This window comes from Phalacrocorax aristotelis, chromosome Z (assembly GCF_949628215.1).
Source record: "Phalacrocorax aristotelis chromosome Z, bGulAri2.1, whole genome shotgun sequence".
Lineage (NCBI taxonomy): Eukaryota > Metazoa > Chordata > Aves > Suliformes > Phalacrocoracidae > Phalacrocorax > Phalacrocorax aristotelis.
The window spans coordinates 58,178,086-58,200,866 of NC_134311.1; the positions used below are offsets into that span (position 1 = coordinate 58,178,086).

Below are 22,781 nucleotides of genomic sequence, written 5' to 3' on the forward strand. Positions count from 1 at the left end.
AATTTTGTCTCTTGCTTTACTTACTACCACTTCAATGTATTTCTAGGAGTTTAGCAAAGGTAACATTTCTGAGCAACAGAGGTAGAGACTGTACCTTAAACAATTTCATAAACAGCTTTCTGAACTATTTTCCAATGGACTGTTACCCATTGTTAAGCTAGCACTGAAGTTAAAAGAGTATCAAAAGCAACAAAACAGAAGTAAGATGAAATGAAGACAGTAATCAATGTAAAGTGATATTAAAGATCAAGCATTTTTCCACGTAACAGGTCTCCAGTATTTTTCTCCCCTTTAGATTATAAGTATCTTTTCATAAACATTAAGACTCAAATAAAAATTGGGGAGGGGATGTGCAAGCATAGAAGTAAATCGAAACCAAGGACATGTCATGGAAGGCCTTCTTGTCCCCCCATTTTTTTTTTTATATCATGAATTTTGTACTTTCAAACCAGAACAGTGAGCCACTCTTAAGCATTAAAGAAACTAAAAAAGCCCTCAAACAAACAAAAAACCACCAACAAAAAAAAAAACACCAAAAACACCCAAAATTAAGTATGTAAAAAAAAGGTAAAAACAAGTTCAAGGTAATACAGAAATAATTAACTTCAGATTACGGAGCATTTGAAACAATTCTAGTTCTCTATCTGCAGCCATTTCTTTTTTTGCAAAATCCCAAAAGAATATTAAGAATCTTCTGTCATCAGAATGACTTTGATTAATTTAATCAGTATCATGAAAGCTGTTATGATATTTAAACTATTTTAAGATACCAAAGCCTTAGGGTATTCAGGTTCATTTAAAGTGCATTAGTAATAAAGCAGTTTAACATCATTGCACACTATATTCCCAAACGTCAACATGAAACCCTGCACAACATATTGCAAGCAGACAAAAAGCATATCCGTTTCCCTTCATAAAGGCCTCAAGCAATAACTCAAGCATAAAGACCACAGGCTATAGCAGCAGAGCACATTTGCTTCATTTGTTTTTGATTAGGCTGCTTTTCTCCCTCTTTATCAAGAGGGCTTATATGGGAAAGTTCAATTTTTAAAGATCACCACCCTACTTTAAAGTTAAACAAAAACAAAATGAAAAACCCACACCAACTGCTGGTGAAATAATTAGTGTGCTGGTAATTTTTAGTTTCAGTAAAACACTAGTTTGGTCTACAAGTCTTCAAGAGTAGTAACACTCCAGAGAAACCAGAGAGTTCACTGATATGGTTAGCAAAAATGACACTTCAGACTGCTGTAAGGCACTTATCTTTCACAAAAGCCCATACCGATCACAAATACTCTTATATTATTTCTGAGATCTTCATAACACATAACATAAAAATGATGTTGCAAAGGAAACAGCAAATCTTACTCTTACGACACTAAATATCACAGCAACGATTATGTGCTGATGTGACACAAGACGTTCTGTAGTGTCTGTCTTTCCTTCACATAAAGTATGGGACAGCTTAATTTTTTAAAGTTACTTAGGTAAAAATAATATTATTTGTCACTCACTATAAGCATTGTAGGTGATTCTAAGCTACTGATCCCAGACAAAGAGAAGTATTGCAATGCTTCTTTGAGCTTCTTCCAGCATAAGGACAGGGAGCAGGGTCAGAAGGAAGTGAGAAAAGCAAATGCTATAAAAGCACTTCCTAGACACTTATGGCAGAAGAGTCAGCTCTATCTACTGTGGCACCATTTTTCATCCCTGAGCAAAAACACCTGTGAACATGTACAGAATTTAGAGACAGAAGACAGTCACACCTCAAGTAAATGCCATTTCAACCTTCTCTAACCTGAATTTCACCTGTTTGATTTCGGTATCAATCAACATCACTTGAACAGATAGAGTTTCAAATTTGTTCCTTCCACTAAATTCACTGAGATCTATTGTCCCTCTCACCAAGTACTTCATATCCTGTTCTTCACAACTAATTCTTTAAACTGTTAGAAATTGTGCACTTCAGGATAATATTAATTGCCAAATTCTAGTGAACTTAAAAATTCTTTTTCTTGAAATACACAAAGCAAGTGCCAGTTAACATGTCCCAATATTTTCACATTCATTTCACTCCGCACTCAAACCAATCACTCTTAAGTGACCACCACCGCCATACAGCTCCCAGGACACAATCATGATTTCAGCAACTGCATCTTCCACAGATGCTATCAGGGCGGAGGAGGCCTAAGCCCTCCTCAAGTGTCCTGCTACCTCTGCACAGTTCCATGAAAGAGAAGTTGCAGTCCACAGTCAGTGGCTACCTGGAAATGCCCCTACTCACCTGGGAGGACTCCACCAGATGAACGAGGCCAAACTGCTTTTTATTTAATTAAATCAAATCTACAGGGACCATCTGTGCACTTCAGCTCCTTGAGGAAACAAGATGTATGTATCCCATGGATGAATGCATGCAAGCACATCTCAAATAACCCTTAAACCGCCAAACTAAGTCAGCAAGATAAATGCCATATTCCTGAAAATTTCAAGAATTGGGTCATTTTCAGGCTGTGCATGGCCATCTATCAGCACCCCATGGGTGTGGAGCCTCAGATGTGAGCTCATCACACTGGCAGCTGGGGAACCCACATGGAAAATACTTTATGGAAACTCCAGGTGGAGTTCACACAGACACCCCCCGAAAGGGTTCAGTCACAAGGCAAGCACCAGGGCTCAAGGTGCCATCAGCTCCACAGCTGCCAAGCCTCCAGGTGACATTACACATACCCCAAACTCACCAGTTAGAGCACCTCCAAGGCTTCCTCTTCTGAGCTGTCTCCCATCTTCACTCAGCTGTCTCTTAAATTTAGAAGACTTTCCAGGGCCAGAAGAGGCTTCAGGACTGCTGGATTTTCGAAAAGGCATAGGTGGGGGGGACAATATGTGATCAAGCTGCAAAGAAGCAGATTAAAAAAAAATCTGTGTATACTGTTTAAATGCTTACCTTCTTCGAAAAAGGAAAAAAAAAAAAAATCTAAGTTATCTGTTCCTAAATGTTATGACAGCACTTGGAGGAAAAAAGGTGTTTACAAAGATCTTAAGGTAATTAAACTGCTAACTGAAACTGAAAATTTTGCAACTGCCAGATTTGTGGCTGGCTGTGTAAGAAACCTCATCTTGTACAGCTCACACCACCTCCGACCACGCTCTCACACAAGGAGCATTTTTTGCAGTGGTCCCATCTCAAAGCACAAGGGATTAGGCTTCAGCTTACTCGACCTTCCATAAAGCTGTCTTTTTGCAGCTCTCAACCGCCTGACCTTGCAACCTATGGGATCTGCTCTCGAGAACATTTTTCCTTCGCAATTTCTCCACAGCTTCCCCTGAACTGTCACTAGATGGCACTGTATCATCAACAAAATGCAAACCACTGCCCAGTCTAGGGAAATACTAGACAAATAGATCGATGCCAGTGGAAAAAAAGATTATCCTGTTTATAAAAGAGGCATCCACTTACACTGACTTTGAAATAAGCATAAATACAGATCCTCATTCTTTAAATTCTCTTCCTGTCATCATTCCTACACATTTTAGCAACTCTGTTTTTGCCAATACATGTAATGTCTCAGTATTTTATTAAATCCACAAAAACAAAACGAAAAGCAAGTAAGCAAATACATGAAAAGGAAGAAAGAGCAGGGGTGCGAGTAAGCAAAGCAGAAAGAGTTTTACATGCATCCTTCTCCTTAAACTGGTGCAGTCGCATGGTGTCACTATTTTGCAAACCGTAATGTGTTTTTCTGTAACATTTAAACCCTGACTCTTACCCCAATTTTTTAGGAAGCCAAGGACAAAGTCTTTTAGATTTTTACAGTTCATGTACTGAGATTTATCAGCCAAACAATCTACATATCACTTGCATACCCAGCTGCTTCATCCTCTCTGTCCGCTGAAAGGAAGGAATCAAGGCCATCAAGGTCACTGATGAAGACATACAGCTAAGCCCATTTTTGCTTACAGTTCATCCCACTTACAAAATACTGTATGCCCCACAAAACATTTCAAATCCCATGTTTAGAGTTTATTTTGTATTTAATATTTCAAGTTAGTTAGTGTTTTGGGTTTGGGGGGGTTAATCAAAACTGCAGCTTATTGGAAGTGTTTGCAGATACATGCTTCTAGAACACCAAGAAACACAGTGGCTTCTGAATCTGCTTCTTCAGCACATGAAGACTCATTCACGTTCACGACAGACACTGAAGTAACCGATGAACTCACAGCCCATGCTTTCAGCAGTTTCCTAAATTGGGAGGTTTTGGGGTCATGAAGACTACTTAATTAACCATTGCTACCATTTATCTTTTACAAGCACAGGTACATCACAAATATTACTATTTCCAAGTGCTCAGATACTTCTCAAGGTGAATTTACAAATCAGTTAAAAAGGAAATTACTGGCAACAGTTAGCTACTAAGAAACATTATTTTGAGACTCTCACATAAGTCTACAAGCAAATACTCAAAACTGCTCACTGACTTATGGATGGCAATGATTGCTCAATGCTGCACTCCAACTGACTCCAAGCATCTGACGATGACATGATCCAATCATGGCTCTAGGTGAGTTATTTGCAAAAATTCATGCACTTTCTTAAAACAGGTTCACACTTCAAAGTAACCAAGCAGATTTTAAATCTCTTTATCCTGGCATAACGTTCATCAAAACTTTAAACAACAGGAAAAAAAACCCCAGACAACAAATGCACTAAGCTCCCTGCACATTAGCACTTAAGTCTACACCACAGAATTAGTGCCTTCCACCCTGTCACCTTTTCCCCTTATAATCAATTATATACCTTTATGGCTGCTAAAGTCACTCCCACAATGAACAGACTTGTGCATTCCACAACATGCAATCTTATTACAAAATTAATTATTTCCAATTAAGCTGTGCTCCTTTTCCACAGCTTTGAGGGTTTCAGAAGAAGCTTTAAGATGGGGCTACAGAACAGAGCAGCACAGTACTGTCCAGGTCCTCAATTCATATTTAAGATGCTTTTCCACTGTCCAAACTGGCAGCTTCAGAAAAGTATGATTTTGAAAGCTAATACAGTTTAAATATCAACCCCCATTACCTCATCCTTTTAACAGCAATGCCCTGCCAGCATTCTCTTGCAAAGTTACCAAACCAACTTTGGGCAGACAAGTTCTCAACAACACATACTTCTTCAAGGACTTGCATGGAAATGGAGAAGGAGACCCTACACAGCCAGGGACTGGGTCTTGCCCACTCGGACCAAGCCAGGAGAACACAATTTTGACCCCACATGAACTGGCCATGCCTGAGGTCCTACATGTGGGGGTTCTTAGGGACAGGACTGGGGAGGAGAGGAAAGAAGGGGAAGAGGGGAGACGTTCTTCCCACCAACACTTTTCAACATGATGTCCTCAGTTTGAAAGTCCAAATGCAACCCTCTGACATGAGAAACAAGGGACTGAAATGCTATTTCTTAAGTTTTGCATTTTTAAACACAACAAGATGAAATTCAGATTCTCTTGAAGGACAACATGTTTCTATTATAGGGAGATAATAAAACAAAAATAAGCACAGCATTTTTGCAGATGAAGTTAAAGACCAATATATCATAGCAGTATTAGGTTTTATTAAATGTTTCTTGGGGGCAGAAGTTCATTTTAATATAGGAACAGTCAAATTCAGTATAGTAGATGACACAGATCTGTCAGGTGGGCTTCAGCTGGATGTAGAGAACTATATCTCATCACCTGAAGCAACTATATCAACGTTATATGGAAAAATAAGATTTAACACTTTCATATTGATGTCTAACTCCTGCTGTATGGAAACAATTACACATATATCAACAAAGCATTTCCGGAAGCTATCCAAAGGACTGCTTTTATTTCCAAAGGGTAAAATAAGATCTATAGCAGATACAGACTATATTCGAAAGGAGGCTGTACATTGTAACTGCTGTTGTAGTAGATCAAGAAGAGTAGACAAGAATATACCCTTTAATAGCCTTGACATAACAACTCTGGATGCTGGGGAAATATGAGGGAAATGGACAGCAGGAAGTAGCCAGGCTTGCAAGCTCCTCCTGAGTAACTTCTTGTGCTTACCTGAAAGAATAAACAGCTAGATGAACCCATTTGGCCCAGAGGGGCTTTCTAGCCCCTATTCAGACCTTACTTCAAGCAAAAGCCTGTGCAGCAGATGAAGAGGCTCTCTGTCCTCAACAAAACAGTCTTCCTCTCCTGCCAGGCAGAGCATTCAAGTCCAAGTAAGTGAAACCAACAGAGAACATTTTATTAGGTCCTGCTTCCTTGGAACACACAGCTGATTCTGAAGAAGTATAAGATGATATATATTCAAATCACATAAAGTGGTTAATTCAGCCAAAACGACACTACAGTCGTTCAGTAGAAAGATTATGACAAGTTTAAATAAATCATAGCAAGACCTATTCAAACTCATTAATATTTACTTGAAAGACCTCCTGGAAACCTGAACAGTATGAAAGTTCAGGTTGTGTGTCTTATCAGGTACAGATTGCTGTCCGTAAGACAACATCAAAGTAAGTATCTTGAGGAATGAGAGTTGTTGAAATTCTACCAGAGAGATTTTAAATAATTTTACTAAAGCTGCTTCTCCTCAGCACATCAAATAGTTTTCACCAGCCACAGTCACCACTCTGCTGATATTTACCTTATGCTTACTAGCTATATGGACACGTGTAGATGTTGGATGGCATACAAGCACAACAGGAGAAGCAGGGTTTGGTTGATTGCACCTTTTTTTGGTGAAACTTGCTCAACAGCAAGTTGCAAGAAATACAGTATCTGTATTCCTGGAGGTAGTTTCCAACAGACATTCATGCTATACTTCGAGGCTCTGACTATCGCATGCTCTGCCCACAGTCTTATGACTGCACTCAGGCTGCAAGGATACACTTCTCTCCATGCCCTGTTTAAAAAAATGTTAGTGACTTAAGAAGCAATAAGATAACGGAGGGCAGTTTTTCCACTTGTCTATGAAACTGCACATCAGGGGAATAAAAGAATTTGAAAAGTTACTTCTGAAAGTCGCTATTTCAAATACCCATAACAGCTACAACAAAGTATATGAAAACAAGTGTATTTGATTGTCCTGTATCTATAGTACAAAGGGAGTTAAGTTAGCCATTGAGTGTATACAGGCTGCTTAGAGGGATTTTTAATCAGTACACATCTCGCCACCAGTCTTCTGCTGTTAATATTCACAATGCATGGATAGTTAACTCATGTAGAAATGCTCCCTCCCCCAACATTAAATACTGAATAATTCCTTTCTGACAAAGGCACTTTGAAAGACAGACAACACACAGCAAACTCTGAGCTATGCAGAACGTACTGTTCTACAAAATTAATTTCTTCCAATCCGTTTTTCCATACATTTCATTTTAAAATGTGCCTGTTTATGCTGTAGGTATGATCAATTTCTACAGAGCACTGTAAAATTTAGGAGATAACAGCTTTCACAAAACCCTACTCCCCCAACTGCTTCCCATGAACCTTACAAAAAGGAACAGACAGTATCATTAGAGGAGAATGGCTTAAATGTTACATAGAACAGAATCATCAAAATATCCTTACCATAGACTTTTACATGTAGATTTAGTAATCCTATATAAAAACGGATGGAATTTGAGTGACAGGCTCCTCCAGGAATTTCCTCCAGGGAATCAGGACTGAATCAATTTGTCCTCAAACATTTTTTTCTTTTTTCATATTTTGAAGCTATTAATTTTCTCTGTGAATAGAATCAGCTACGTTTCTCTAACAAACATTATTCTCACACTATACTAGCCATGGACTTTTACCAGCTCACCTACTCAGAAAGGATTATCTTCATGTTTTTAGAAACCTTAGTAGCATTAAATCCACTGTCTACCATCATGTATTTATTCTACAGCTAGAAAGAATTCTCTGCTTGATAATTAGATCATCAAGTAGTCTCATCAGGTATGTCAGCCCACATGTCCCTATGAAAATTAAGGACATGACAACCAGTTCAAAATAAAACTTAGCATCAGTGGTTAGAAGTACGATTTGAGCCGAGTACATAATGAGGTGTGAGGCAGCCAGAAAGAAAATAATGGATTTTAGGAGAGGAAATCCATGGTACAAGAAGGTGAATGAAGCTAAGAAAACACATTCACACTGATAACACCAGGATAAGGAAAATACGCTATTTGGAGCTACTGAGATTTGCTGCAACATGGGGTGGTTTTTTCCAATAAAAATTAAACTGAAATGACAGCTGAACTGATTTGCTCAGTATCACCTTTTCTTGAAAAACCCACTATGGTTTTATTGTCCAAAATACTTCATACCCAACCTCCCCCAATCCCTCAATAGGCAATATTCCTAATTCCCACAGAAACTGGGAAATACATGTCAATTACTCAGTCTTAAAAATACACACACAGATGTTCTATTAAGCATTTTAATTTCCTCGTCTTGAATGCTGCACAACTCAACTCTACCTCAGGTCATGTCATATATACACAGTAAATCCTGAAGTTTCCATAAAAAGGCTGGGTGCTGTCACCCATTTTAAGCCTCCCCCAGTCAGGCACCAGTCCAAAAGAGATATATCACCTGAAAATGCTCATATATAGTGCACTGAAAGCAGAAAATACCCAGCATACTTCTACTGCTTGGTTTTTTTCATTATCACAGAATCACAGAATGGCAGGGGTTGGAAGGGACCTCTGGAGATCACCTTGTCCAACCCCCCTCCTTGAGCAGGCACACCTAGAGCAGGGGGCACAGGACCGCGTCCAGGCAGGGTTTGAATGTCTCCGGGGAAGGAGACTCCACAGCCTCCCTGGGCAGCCTGTGCCACTGCTCTGTCACCCTCACAGGAAAGAAGCTTTTTCTCATATTGAGGTGGAACTTACTGTGTTCCAACTTGTGCCCATTATCCCTTGTCCTGTCATTGGGCACTAAGGAAAAGAGCCTAGTCCCATCATCCTGACACCCACCCTTTAGATATTTATAGGCATTTATGAAATCCCCCCTCAGTCTTCTCTTCTCCAGGCTGAACAAAACCAAGTCTCTCAGCCTTTCTTCATAAGAGAGATGCTCCAGTCCCCTGATCATCTTGGTAGCTCTCCGCTAGACTTGCTCAAGCAGTTCCACATCCTTCTTAAACTGGGGGGCCCAAAACTGGACACAGTACTCCAAATGTGGTCTCATTAGGGCAGAGTAGAGGGGCAGGATAACCCCTCTCGATCTGCCGGCCACACTCCTTTTAATGCACCCCAGGATGCCATTGGCCTCCTTAGCCACAAGGGCACGCTGCTGGCTCATGTTTAACTTGCTGCCCACCAGCACTCCCAGGGCCTTCTCAGCAGAGCTGCTTTCCAGCAGCTCAACCCCCAGCCTGTACTGGTGCATGGGCTTCTTCCTCCCCAGGTGCAGGACCTTTGCACTTGCTCTTGTTGAATTTCATCAGGTTCCCCTTGGCCCAGCTCTCCAGCCTGTCCAGGTCTCACTGAATGGCAGCACAGCCTTCTGGTGTATCAGCCACTCCTCCCAATTTTGTATCGTCAGCAAACTCGCTGAGGGTACACTCTGTCCCTTTGTCCAGGTCATTGATGAACATGTTGAAAAGGACCGGACCCAGCACAGACCCCTGGGGAACACCACTAGTGACAGGCCTCCATCCAGACTCTGCTCCATTGACCATCAACCAGAAGTCCCAAAATAAAATTCTCCCAGTAAGTATGTTGTCATCAAATATCCCAGATCACATCATACCTACCCAGATGTTTAAAGAAGCAAGAAGGAAGCATCATACTCCAGTCCCATACAGAAGTATCAGAGACTACCGGGTGGTGAAAAGATATTCCATTATTCAGTAAAAACTCTGATCTTTATAAAGCTAAGTGCTTAAGAGGATCGTGGCTTTACAAACCTAACAAACTCCTCCTGCCTCTTGCATGTCCAGACATTAGCCTTGCCAGAAGCAAGCATGCTTCTGAGGCCAGGTAAGTCCCACCACTAGTTCAACAGCGTTTGACCCTTTGTAGTGAAGCAGAGTGCTAGGAACATAGCAAATTTTCTTCATGTTATGTACACTGGGTTACTCACAGCACACTGCCTCTCTATCTGGCTCCTTTGCAAGCATTTTAAGCAGAGATGCTGAAACATAATAGTCTAGTAAAGCACTTTTTGGAGGCAAACAATACAAACTTACTTCAGCTGGGTATGGCAGAAGAAGTGTGTTCTTATCACTTAAATATTCTTCCTAGGTTTAATTAAATTTGGCACAGGTATATGAGTTTTGACTGGCTGCATTGACACAGAGAGCAACACTGACTCTGATCTTATTAATGGTTTGGATTATATCTTCCAAAAGAAAAAGGCGTTTTAGAATTTGTTAAAAAAAGACATCTTAGCCAATTAAGAACATAGTGTGCTTTAGTTAATCCAGATGCTTGAGGAGAATTCAGTAGAATCAAATTAGACTTGAAGATGAAAAGCTACAATGGGGTAGTGTAGATGCCCAAGAGGCCTGTTTTACAGGAGCATCACAGGCAGAGGTGCAAACAAATTTGCAACAGATATCCAGCAGTAACTCATGTCTGTGAGGTGCAGCTCCAATGCTTTTGGTCACAACAACATCAACTTTTGAAGGATCCTGCCTGGAGGTGCAATCTGGCAATCTGGAGGTTTGTAGGAGTCTCAGTGAACCTGCATCAAATCAAACAGCTGAATAAGATTGTTAGCAGTTCCAATTAAATCAGCTGATGGTTGGAGTATTCTACATTCCCTTTGCCCACAAGCAATGTTAACCCACCTCAGTTTTGAGTAGCATTTAGAGAACTGTGCAATTATTCTGAATATTCAAAGCCTTTGCTTTGCAGAACGGAGAATCACAAATAACCTAATTCGGCACAGAGATAAAAGGAAACACTACTCCAAAAACTAGCACCGCTTCTAAGAAGCTGAGGGTAATGAAGGCAAAGAGTAGATACAGAGGAGGTCTCCCCAGGCCACATGGATTTGACTGGACAAGGAAAGATCCCATTTCTTCCCCCTTTCTTAGCACACTTCCTCAAAAACAAGCAGAGACTTTTTGTCCCCACCACCTGCCATAGGTAGGTAGGAAGATGACTCTTCACCCCACATTTCTTAACTTTGGCATTGCCTTTCCACCTCCCTCCATGGGAAGGAATTCCCTCAGCTTGGGCTGACAGACCTCACCAGTTCTCCAGCTGAATAGCACCTGTCATTTCTGTTACAGACTTCAAGCCTTGGACTATCTCACTTTCCTCTGTAATCCCCAGTTCCCTCATTAGGACAATAACATCAGCCCATCAGCTACTGCACAGAGTTAAGTCAGGTCCAAGGCTCCCTGTTGAAAGGAGAAGGGTAAGAGGAAGAAAAGGTCTTGTTTACAATCAGATTATTGTTTGCTACTCATTCATAGAGCAGCTCTCAATTTACATATGAACACAATCTGCAGCTGACACTGCAAACGTGTGTTTACCAAGGTAACAGGAGAAACCCACTGTAAACTCTGCTGTTCACAAAGCATCACTTCTAACCATTCTATTTGTTGATTTTACATCCCACATATACACTCAGACACAATGCTTAAAACTAAAGTAATTGTTCAAACTTGTCTAGTTTATTATGCTGAATTATAAATAAACAGAATCAGCAAACAAAATTCATGACGCTTTTCTATAGCATGTTCTTACTTATCATACCCTAGGTACTACAGAAATATTTTAAGAATTCTGCTAAGGATCAATAGAAGTATATCCACATGATTTTGCTACCCACCTCACACCCATTCTAGAAATGCAAATTTGCTTTTAAAACTGTTGCATTTTTCTTGAAAACAAATCTGACTTCTGGTCAACTACAAGTAAATAAATAAATACAGCCCAGAGGAATACAAAGAATCAGCTATAGCTATGTTAAAGAATATCAGCTTGCATACAATGCTTTTTCACAAACATATTTACACATGATTGCACAGAAAATGAAGTGCATCCTTCACAGTATTCTACAAGGCCACGAAGTGGCCTATAAATATGCATGCACACTGCTGTCTGAGCCAATTATTACTTTACCATGGTTAAGATGGAACAGTTTTGTTACAATATGATCAAGTCGTTCAGCTCTTTAAAGCCTCCTGTGTGCCAGCTCTTTACACACAGATGGACAGACTGCTCCCTTTCCAGGGAATAAAGGAAGCAACCGTATTGGTGCTGAAGACACTGCCTCCAACAACTCAGCCTGCCCTAAGTTTCATTGGATTTACTCACACAACTTCATTGAACATTAACAAAAAGATCAACAAATAGCAGGTTCTGCAGATCTCTTGTAGGGCCCTACAAGAGCCAAAAAAACAGAACATAGTTCTAAATAATTATATATAGATACAGCTTAACTTGTGGCTAAAAGGGATCACATAGGGCACTTTACTTGCTGGTAGCATCATGACTTTCTTTCTAATCTGACAGTCACATAGGCATCTTCTCAGGAACAGACATGATGTACAAAAGCCTTTGCTTCTGACCAAAACAAAACAAAAAAAATCACTTCATTTCCAGCCTAGGGAAAACTGCCAACGCTCCCAAAAAGCAAGAGAAGTCAAAGCATCACTCTTGGGCTGCTAGCCATGGTGAAGCTGCAGCAGCTCAACACAGCTCAACTGGTCAGCCCTATTAGGAAGGATGCAGAGACCAGACTCAACATAGTGGATTCTGTAAGGAAGTTTGTTTGATAATTTAATCCAAAAAAAGCATGAAAACAGACAGTAGGGCTTCAGGGGTCTGTCCAACACACTCAGCTCTGCTTTAAGTGTACTGTCTAGAAAAAAATCCCCCTTTCTGTAGGGTACAGCTCCTCTGAGTGCTGCCTGAGCATCAGGAGGCATGCTCACGTTTCACCTTCGCTTCCACAATTTTAACAGGGACCTGACAAAAGATGATAAAAAAAAAAAGCTACCCTTCACTGCCCAGGTGTGCAGCAGTGTGTGCCACCGCTATGCAGCACAAAGGATGCTACCTTCCTGACCCCGTCCTGCTGGCCATCTTGGCAGGAAAAAGTGTTTCATAGTGTAGAAATTTGCTGTTGGTGACTACTGCCACATCTACCTGCCGCAAGACTCTGAGTGGCCGGGAGGCAGCAAGAGAAAGCCGGCAGAATGCTGCTCAAACACTCCCGCTTCAGTGAGGAAGGAAACCAGGGGCACAGTTCAACTCCCAACCCTGGTGGGCAGCTGCCTGGGTCTGGGAAACACATTTGCTGGGGTAAAGGGACAATAACTGGAAACCTGCATGCTTGCAGTGTTAAAGAAGAAAACATACCTATACACATAATATTTCAGGAATGACAAGATGCTGCAAGGGTAGGTGTCAACACAGGGGTAGGTGTCAGCAGTCCTGCTCCTTACAGCAGGTCCATGGACACTGAGGAACAGTGGTGGCTGACCCCAGCTGTGCCCCCACACAGAAAACTTTGCAGGGCATGGCAGAGTGCATTGCAAAAATCACATCTCCCTAATACAAAACACACACTTTGGGGGGAGTTGTTTTGTTTTCACTGATTTATCTACTCCCAGGAAGTAGAAGAGAACAAAGACAACCAAGTTTTCAGCTGAAATGCTAGGAACCAAACGTCAACAAGTTTAAATGAAAATTATCAATATTGTGCATCACTAAAAAAAATTACATGACCCAAACCAGTATTTCCTTAGTTTCCCTTGCATAAAGACTTTTTTTTTTTGGCAGATTTTTGTTCTTTAATATTCTATAGCGTATTCATTTTCTTACTATCATATGCAGAGCTGTTCGTAGCATATCAATGCTTTGCACTATGCTCTGCTGTAGAGAAAAATATCAAAATAGCCACACTGAGTACTTCTTTAATTTCTCAAAGAAAGAAGAAATTAGCAACACAATCAGAAAAGAACTTTGATATTTCTAGACACCACGGGCAAAATTTTCACCCTGGATTATTTTAATTATCCTTTTTACAGCACAAGAAAGCCATGACAAATGCACGGAAATATGTATTTATATTCTGCATATGTGCAGGCATCCACATGCACACCTTACTTCCAACATTTCCAATGCTGCTGCTCATACACAGATTTTTAAGAAAGATTTTTTTTCTTGACTCTTTAACTAGGAGGATGAAAATTTAGAAAAACTAACCTTCAAAGTCACTTTGTTTCAAAAAAAAAAAAATAAAATTGATATATATGAGACACCTATTCATCTTCATCAGCTGTTGACACCATCATCATTTGTCTCATGAAAAAAAATAATTCAGAGGAGAATATATAGTTCTGGAAAGGGGGGTGTGGATTGTTGTACCATGAATACTAATGAAGTAAAAGCAGTTTAGTTCTTTATAAAATCTATTTCCATCCACATTCACCAATGAGCTTTTAGACTACCTATAACAGTTTCATTTATTCTATCACATTGGAGGCCTCAGAAAACTAATTGTTTATTCAAGCCTATCTGCTCCATCCATGCTCAATTAGGCTCACTTCTCCCTCAGTTACAGCAAAATTAAAAATAAAAATGCAAGGTGAAACATTCCTCGTTCCACTGACCAGCTCCCCATAACAAGCCACTCTGAACAACTGCCAGTCCAAGCGTAGCAAGAGCTTCTTGGCTGAATGCAGCCTTTGAGGAACCTACCCAGCAACTTACAGAATTCCTACTCATTAACTTATTTCTCTAATGGAAAACACAGTTGTAATGCAGCTTTCTAATAAGCACTACCAAGCGCTGTTAAGTGTAACCTGGCATTCCAGCTACAGCAATTTACATGTACCTCAATTTTAAGAATGGGAGACACAATCTTTACACACAATACGAAAACAATTATTCTCAACTTATTATTCCTTATTTAGACCATTAACATATTAAATAATCCATTTCACTATATAAAGCTTCAAATCCAGCATCATTTGCATTAGGAATAACTATCAAAGTGAATCACAACACATTTATGCAAGGCAGGTACAAAACAAAAGAGAGAAACCCATGATGAAATGAGGTTGCAGTAAAAGGTTCTCAGCATGTAATGGAGCTGAAGTTGATCCATAAATCAATGCAAGATGAAAGCAAGATTATTTATGTGAAGGGGTTGAACTGTTAATTTACAGTCTGATTTAGAAAAGAAATGCTTTACTTGATCAACGTGCCAGTAATCTGCATGTGTGTACTTGAGCACAAATTAGTAATAATTACCAGGTGGGTGTATCTCCTCATATTTTTTAATTAACCTTAACAAGCAGCATATACAGTTCCAGAAAATGCACGTTTTCCCCAAGTTTGCCTTTAACATGCTCCTAAGTTTTTAAATAATGCAGCCTCACCACATGAGACCTTGCAGACAAGGGCTTTTTGATCTCTTTCTTCCTGTTCAGTGCTGAGAAAGATACCATGCGCAGTTATCGAACAATAGCTGCCATGAAAAACCCTTTTCCAGAACTGTTTTGAAAGTGAACTAGAATAAGGCATTTGACAGCTTTGTAGTTTTACCCTAAGACATCTAACACAGAATTCAGATATTGGGATGCCTCTCCTTTAGCCCACCAACACAATTAAGAAAAAAAAATCAGAAGGGCAAGCATATCTGGGGGACAAAGGAGCACAACCTAATTTGCATTTGGCAGAGATCTGTAGTTAAGGACAATAATCAAGAACAATGTTTGTAATTTTAAGTGCCTCCACTGCATTTCTCATATTGTGACGGCTGCCATTAGTCAGTCTCAGACAATTTACCCAGGTCTATCATTACCAGAAGTGTTTATTAACACTATGTGGCTCAAGGAAATTTTTTTTTCTAGCCTTAAGACTTCAAGAAGTATTACTATTAGGAAAAAACATGCAGACCATGTAAGAATGTAACCAGAAAGGTGATAAGGGATGATATGAAATACTCCACCCCTCTATTTAATTATTTGTGCAATTTAAGCAAGTCAGTGCCCATACTTTCTAAATGCCCCCATTGTAAAACCTACACTTACTAAGTAGACTTATCTTCATTCATTCTGGTCTTTTTAACCAGACTTTTCCATTAAATGGGTAGCTACTAAATACAATGACACTGATGGGTGGGAGAAGGAAAGACCCCTACTTAGATTTTGAAAAAACCTCTATTAAGTAAGTCCTGTTAGGTGGGGAAATGATAGCAGAATGTTTCAAACATTATATCTGAAAGAACAGATGTCAGTGTGCATGTGCAGAACAGCACAGACAGACAGGCATGTAAAAGGCATCCAAATCAAAACAATGACTGCATTTGTCTTTACCCAGTTTAGACCTGCCTTGGTTTCTTCACCCTCATACAGAGAACCTAAAATTAACAGCAAAAGATTTACTTGTATGGCTTTTAGAGTTTTTTATAATTCATATCACCTCAGATTTATACACATTTTCTTACAAGTTCAGTATGACTTAGAACTCTCTAAATTACAAGGATTAGTCATATACTAAGTTGTAGCAGTTGGTTAGTTTGGTACCTCCATGAATCTCGTAAGTAATTTAATGCAGATTTTATTAAAGTGTCTAGAGTGTAAAACAGCACAGAAGCACTACAATGTCTGCAACATGGCAATAACCTCTGAATTAGAAGGGTTTTCTAATAACATTTTGGTAAAGTAACGTGATTTAACAAAAAAATAAAGTACAATTCTACCCTTGATGTTTCACACTCTGTTAGACTCTTATTTCAACTTTTTTCTGCTTTCCACTAGTGAAATCACACATAGTTGTTTTATTTGTTCCCCGTTACTAGAGTAATTCCACATTGGTAGCTTCAAACTACAGAAGTATTTTTACCACTTCAAAAGCTGAAAACTATAGCTATTAGGAGGGAAAGATACTGCCCTTTCTATAGTTTAGAAATTTGTCAGCTTATAGAAACCTGAAGTCTCCAAAAGACTTAACAGCACAGATTTGAAAATGAACATTTTACTGAAAAGTTCTCAAAACCAGTGTAAGGGATGATAAGTCTAATAAAATAATGAGATTCAGAGTCAAAGTTGTCTGAAAACCAACCATTTTCCATTCAAACAGTTAACATGCTGGCATCAGCTACCCATCATTCATACAAAAAAGGCCCAAGACAACTTTTTTAAGCCACACAATCTAATTTTTCAGGCTCTCTCAAGTATAGGGAGAAACAGTTTGGAAGTATCTAACTTGACATCAGGGATACTTCATTAGTTCATCCATATATACAAATAGCATCTTGTCTGGAAATATCTTTATTGCCTACACTACAATTTCACTTCATTTTAGTTGATTTCTTTTATTCTGATAGATAGCAGACTGTAATCCAGGAAACCATAGCCTAAATTGCAAATAAAACAATCTTGCTAAGCCATACTAACAAGACTCCACAAGGAAAAACATGCAGTGCTAAATGCTTTGAAATGTATGACTTGTATGACTACATACCACTGTGGGAGTTAACCTACTTTTTTAGTGATGTTCAGTTGCTCTATTAACTGGACTTTTTAAATACTAAATGTAGAAGTTATTTAATAAAAGAAAACCATTGAATCACCTTAAGTGAAAGCCCAGATTTAACCCCCAAGGAAAACTCTGCAGCACTGAAATCAGTGTATCCCTCCAGAAACCCTGCCCTCACTTGGATCAAGAGAGTATTTAAGCTCTTACAAAGTAAAAGGCAAGGCTAGTAACAAGGAAATTCAAGTTCTAGTTTTATCATTTGGGTATTGGAGCAATACTTATTTAAAAAAAAAACAAAAACAAAAAAAACCCACAATGCAACACAACCCACCAAGAGGGTTTTTCCAGCATTTTTTTTTAAACTTATCTGCTGACTCTTCTCCAGAAATTATTCAGTTTTTCAGAAGCCCCACTCCCAACATGGGAAGACATGCTTCTAAAGGTATTTCCTTCAGCACTCAGTGTTCAATAACACTGAATGAACCCAGAAGGATCCCAGCAGTACTGTATGTTTTACCAGTAAACTTCCAAAAGAGTAAGAACAGCCAATAGGGTCCTCTCCTCCAACACACAGAGAATCAATAGCCGTAATGATCCTTCAGAACAGCTTGTTTCACTAGGCAAGATGCAGCCCCCTCTTGGAGTTTAGAATAAAGATGTATCAGAAGTTGTTAAGGAAAAGCAGAGGAACTGGGACACACAAACTGGTTTCTTAGTGTCCTTGTCTTTATTTGCGTATCAGCTTCAGAAAATGATTGGTAACAGTCAGCCTCAAGGAGTAGCATATGGACAGAAGAGCAAACAACTTTTAATCTCAGAACTACCCCACAACTTGTACTTCAGTAATTGGCTAAGCTTCCTTTGGCCAAGACTTAAATGTTTCCTTACTTACACATGCTAGTTAGTGGTTTCCAAGATAAGGCCCATCTGGGAAAGACAGACCATATTTTGCATGGTTAAAAAATAAGTGTTTGAGTATGTAATTTCAGTAAAGACTTGGCAGAGTTTAGCTTCAATATTTGGGTTTCCTCAAGACTACCAGCACCTAATTGATCAGGAGCATACCCTACTGAAAATACTGAACAGGGTGTAATGCCACACAACGTTTCTGCAGCATGTTCCTCCCCAGGAAGTAATCAATCCCAAACACTTCAAGGCTCCTTTTGTGAAACCCAACTGTCCCATAAACCAAGGAATCCATATTTCAGTTAGGTATCAACTCTGTAGTACTACCACTTCCACAGTGCTTAGAGCTCCTGCCCATCCAGGGAACGCAGGATCCAGAATTCTTTCCTCTAACAGGTACACACTACCCTACCCAAAGACAATCAAATGAGCAATGTTGGCAAGGTTTTCCAACAAAGGAAGTGCAGTTTGCATGCATACCCTTGTTTTACAAAATCATATAGGAACTAGCACAATTAGCATATCTATTTAATAAGAAATGTAACCACACTAAATTGTCCTTTAGGCAGGCAGCCTAGATTCCTAAAGCCATCCTCTCCCCAGTAATACTACCTCTGTATCTATTTTTGCAGATGCAAAGGTGTAGAACTGTATGCATGCAGCAAGACCCAGGGTGCCATGCTACATTTATTCTTGCCACATACAAAGGCTGTCAATTAAACTGCCTTTCCTACAGCTTCACATCTCACGCTACTGGCATAGCAGGAGGTCACGCAAGAGTAACATGAAACAATGGGATCTCCAGGAGTGACTGCTGGAGAATGTGAAAGAACAAAAATCTCTTCCAGGCTACTACCATGCTGTAGTGCAAACACACATTATAGCCTCATTCAGGAATACAGCACTGTCAGAAATCCTGACTCAACAGCAAGACAAAACTAATGCAAGTATTTTCTCTGTAACAGCATTTCATAAAAATAGTAACATGCAGAAGTTACTAACACCTTTGCCCAGCCTCCTGCCTCAGAGTTCACATACCAATACCTTCCCCAATTCGGCAGGGAGCGGAAGTGGTGCAAACAGAAGGGGACACCTGCATTGCTGTCAGGTCCTACCTCAGCATCAGAGAGCTCAGAACATTGCATCAGGGAAAGCCAAAGATCACAGTAAGAGAAAGGTAATACTTACGGATATTGTGATAAGAAATGAGGGGCTTTTGGAACCCTTGGGAATATGAAAAGAAGATCCTTAAAATTCAGCAAGATTCCTTACCCACACCTTGAAGGTGTTTCTTTATTCCTTTAATTTCCAAAGTCATAAATTCAACTCAAAAGAAACCTCAGGGGAAAGTCTGCAAAGTGCTGGGAGAAAAAATTGTTTCTTAAACTTTATTCTTACATGTGTTTTTCTCCTGCTTTCCACCCACAATCCATTTTTGTGAGGGTTCCCCTGAAGTTTCTCTAGGGAAGAAGAACCACCACACTCTTCCATGCTAGCTAAGACATCCTGGAATTAAGACAGCATATTCTGGTATCAGTCTCCCTCCTAGGTTCACATCAGTTCCAAAACCACAACATTCAGGGCTTCATTCATTAAGAAATAGCTCAGCTAGCAATTTTAGATTTGCTGTCAGGCACACAAAGTACAATTTTCTGGACAGAACAAGATTTTCTGTTAGGATGCAACCAACCAAAAAGTATGGTAGACTTCAGGAGTTTTTACAACTTCACATTAGAGTCAAAAAAAGTTATACTGATCAAGTTGGCTGGTCTCGTAACATGACCCTGTGTTAGTTCCCCTACTGTATAAGCTTAAGTAGTGCCAATGGTTTAACCCTAAATATTCAGAAATAAAGGTTAGCGTATGAGCATTGGACAAGTTACAGTTGATAAGCCATGGCACAAACATAGAAAACTGAAGACCAGTATTCCCATTTGGCTTCAGTCTGATTTGGTCAAAAAATTAGACAAGCAAACACCTACGAATCATATGACAGGACTTTATGCCAACGTTCTTGGGCAACAGGTCCACTGAAAGTTCCTGAGCTTATGGCAAGAGTTACTGGGTTAGATAGCACTGCTGGGGTTACAAAGGTAGCTTATGATTTATAAAGATAACTCCTACTTCTGTAGGCTTCTGTGTTAACAGAACTGAAACATGTAGCCACATTGGGCAGGGCAAGGACCTGCACAGGTATAGAGCATCAAAGAAGCAGGAAAAGAAAAATGTTCTTTACAAGAAGAGGCTGGAATACTTCAGGCAAACAAAGAAGGAAGTCAAAAAAGATCAGACTATAACCTGCACACACAGAATTTTCCTCCATCCTTCAAAACCCCTCTCCTTCCATGCTGCAAAGAACTGGCATCCTTTGACCATCATTCAAAATTTTTGTTCAGTCCCTCAAAGCTTTAAGAGCTAATGCACAAAACCAGGAACGCCCAAGGTGAAAGGATTGTGGTACAGATCTAAACACTTGAGAATATATAAACTTAAACTGAAAGTCCAGTTGACATTGAAGCCTCAAGCACACAAAAAATCCCACATCATGGCCAGAATTACAAAGACAACCTTTTGCTCAAGAAATTACACTCTGAAGTCTTACACCAAAAGATAGAAGATTAGCAAAGAAATTATTATTAAAAGAAGTTTTCAAACAAAAACCCATACTACACTTTGTTGATGCACAGCGTAAAGCAGAATTATACTAAGCACAAAAATTTCATACAATGTTTTTCTTCTACTTTAATCAACATTGACTTGTTTCAGATCAAAGTCAAAGAAGCAGCACAGCCCCTGGAAGCATCTAATCTGCATACACACTGAAGAAAAACAATAATTTACATCACAAGCCCCCCCAAAAATGGCCCACATTTGTGCATGAGGTTCAAGCACCTTTAGCACATCTCTACTACTCCACCATCTGTTCTGAGTTTTAATCATGGAAACACTGAAGTTATTCATTATTTGAAAACATGGCCACACTTGTAGCTTAATCCACTTACAGTTAATCATGCATTACATACTCTTCATATAAGTATCCTGGGTAAAAACAGACATTCGTCAAGTGTACCAAAAATATGAAGGTTTGGACTTCACCTTCCTGCCTTTTTCCTTTTTTTTTTAATTTTAATTCTTCAGTTAACAGCAGGGGGAGAAGGAAGGAAAGCTTTCAATTATAAATGTACACATCTCAAATACATATTAAGCAAGCATGGGGTAAGAGGAAGGAAAAATTTTTTTTTAAAAAAATCACACCTTTGCAGATCACATAAGACAATGAATCACAGAGAGAGAGCAGGTTTCGAACGACTCTTACTAGCACAATTGAAGCTAATGTGCATCTAGGGGATACATTTTGCTTTGCGTTTGCCATTCCACGACATTATGGATTTATAAAAGCAGAGCCTCAGAAAGAAAGATCAATGTGTGACAGTTCTCTTTGATCTCTTGGTTTACTTACTTCTGCAAGTGAGATCAGATTTAAAAAGCCACAGGAATTAACCACTTTGAAGTATTTTAACTTTTCATTAACTGGAACAGTGGTACCCAATTACAAGACAAAATCAGGAAGTAGAGCTTATTTTATTTTTGCGGACTTAAGCTTGTTGCACAACTAAGAGGAAATCCAGCACTTAATTCACTTTTCAGGTACCTGATTTGTCATTAATATAGGAGTCACAGGGAAGAAAAGGATACTTAACGACAGGTGACCTATTTTGCTCTGGAACTAGTAGCACAGCATCCCCTCTCAAATTCAAAAAAAGCCACTATGAGGTTTAGATATTTTCCTTTTCATGTTTATTCAGCTGACAAGCATGAACCTGAGAACTGACCAAATTAATAAGGACCATTTTGCCCCTTATCAGATTAAGACTCGCTAATGATGACAGGAAAGGAAGACTGAACTCTTTGCTCTGAATAAAATTGGTGGCTCTTGATATTGGCATTCTTTAATGTCCTTAAAATGACAACTAAGCATAAATACAGTGGAAGAGCCTAAAGCTAACAAATGTGCAGCTTTTTTTAAATAGTTAACTTGGAAGTAGTTCTACTACTTTGTAGGTAATATGCTATGAACACATTCAGGCTATATTGCCTGAATGGGAAATATAAATTTATATAATGTAAACAGCATTTTTGAATATTTATTTTGAAAGATTTGAACAGTGACTTTGAGCCAAAATATGGAGGGAGACCTCAAAGCTGCCTTCTTCTGTTACTGCTTTTTGGGAATCTATGTATTATTTATTATTTCTACTTAAGACTTGATCATAGTATCTAGAAGGCAAGAGAGCTGAGAAAGAGATTGCAAATTAACAAACATACTCTGTCTAAAAATGTTTCTCTAAGAAGAGGTATTCAAAAACTTCACTGGATGACAAGTCTGGACAGGCAGTTATTTATTTTTCCT

At 39.3% G+C, this 22,781-nt stretch overlaps 1 protein-coding gene across 1 annotated transcript in view; it reads right to left on the minus strand.

Annotated features, from left to right (window-relative positions):
• Positions 1–22,781, minus strand: part of MAST4 (microtubule associated serine/threonine kinase family member 4) — a 309,587-nt gene that overhangs the window by 237,529 nt on the left and 49,277 nt on the right. Inside the window, exon 2 of the mRNA XM_075078836.1 lies at positions 2,739–2,892. Within this exon, the coding sequence (XP_074934937.1) occupies positions 2,739–2,892 (154 nt within the window). The remainder of the gene's footprint in view (positions 1–2,738; positions 2,893–22,781) is intronic.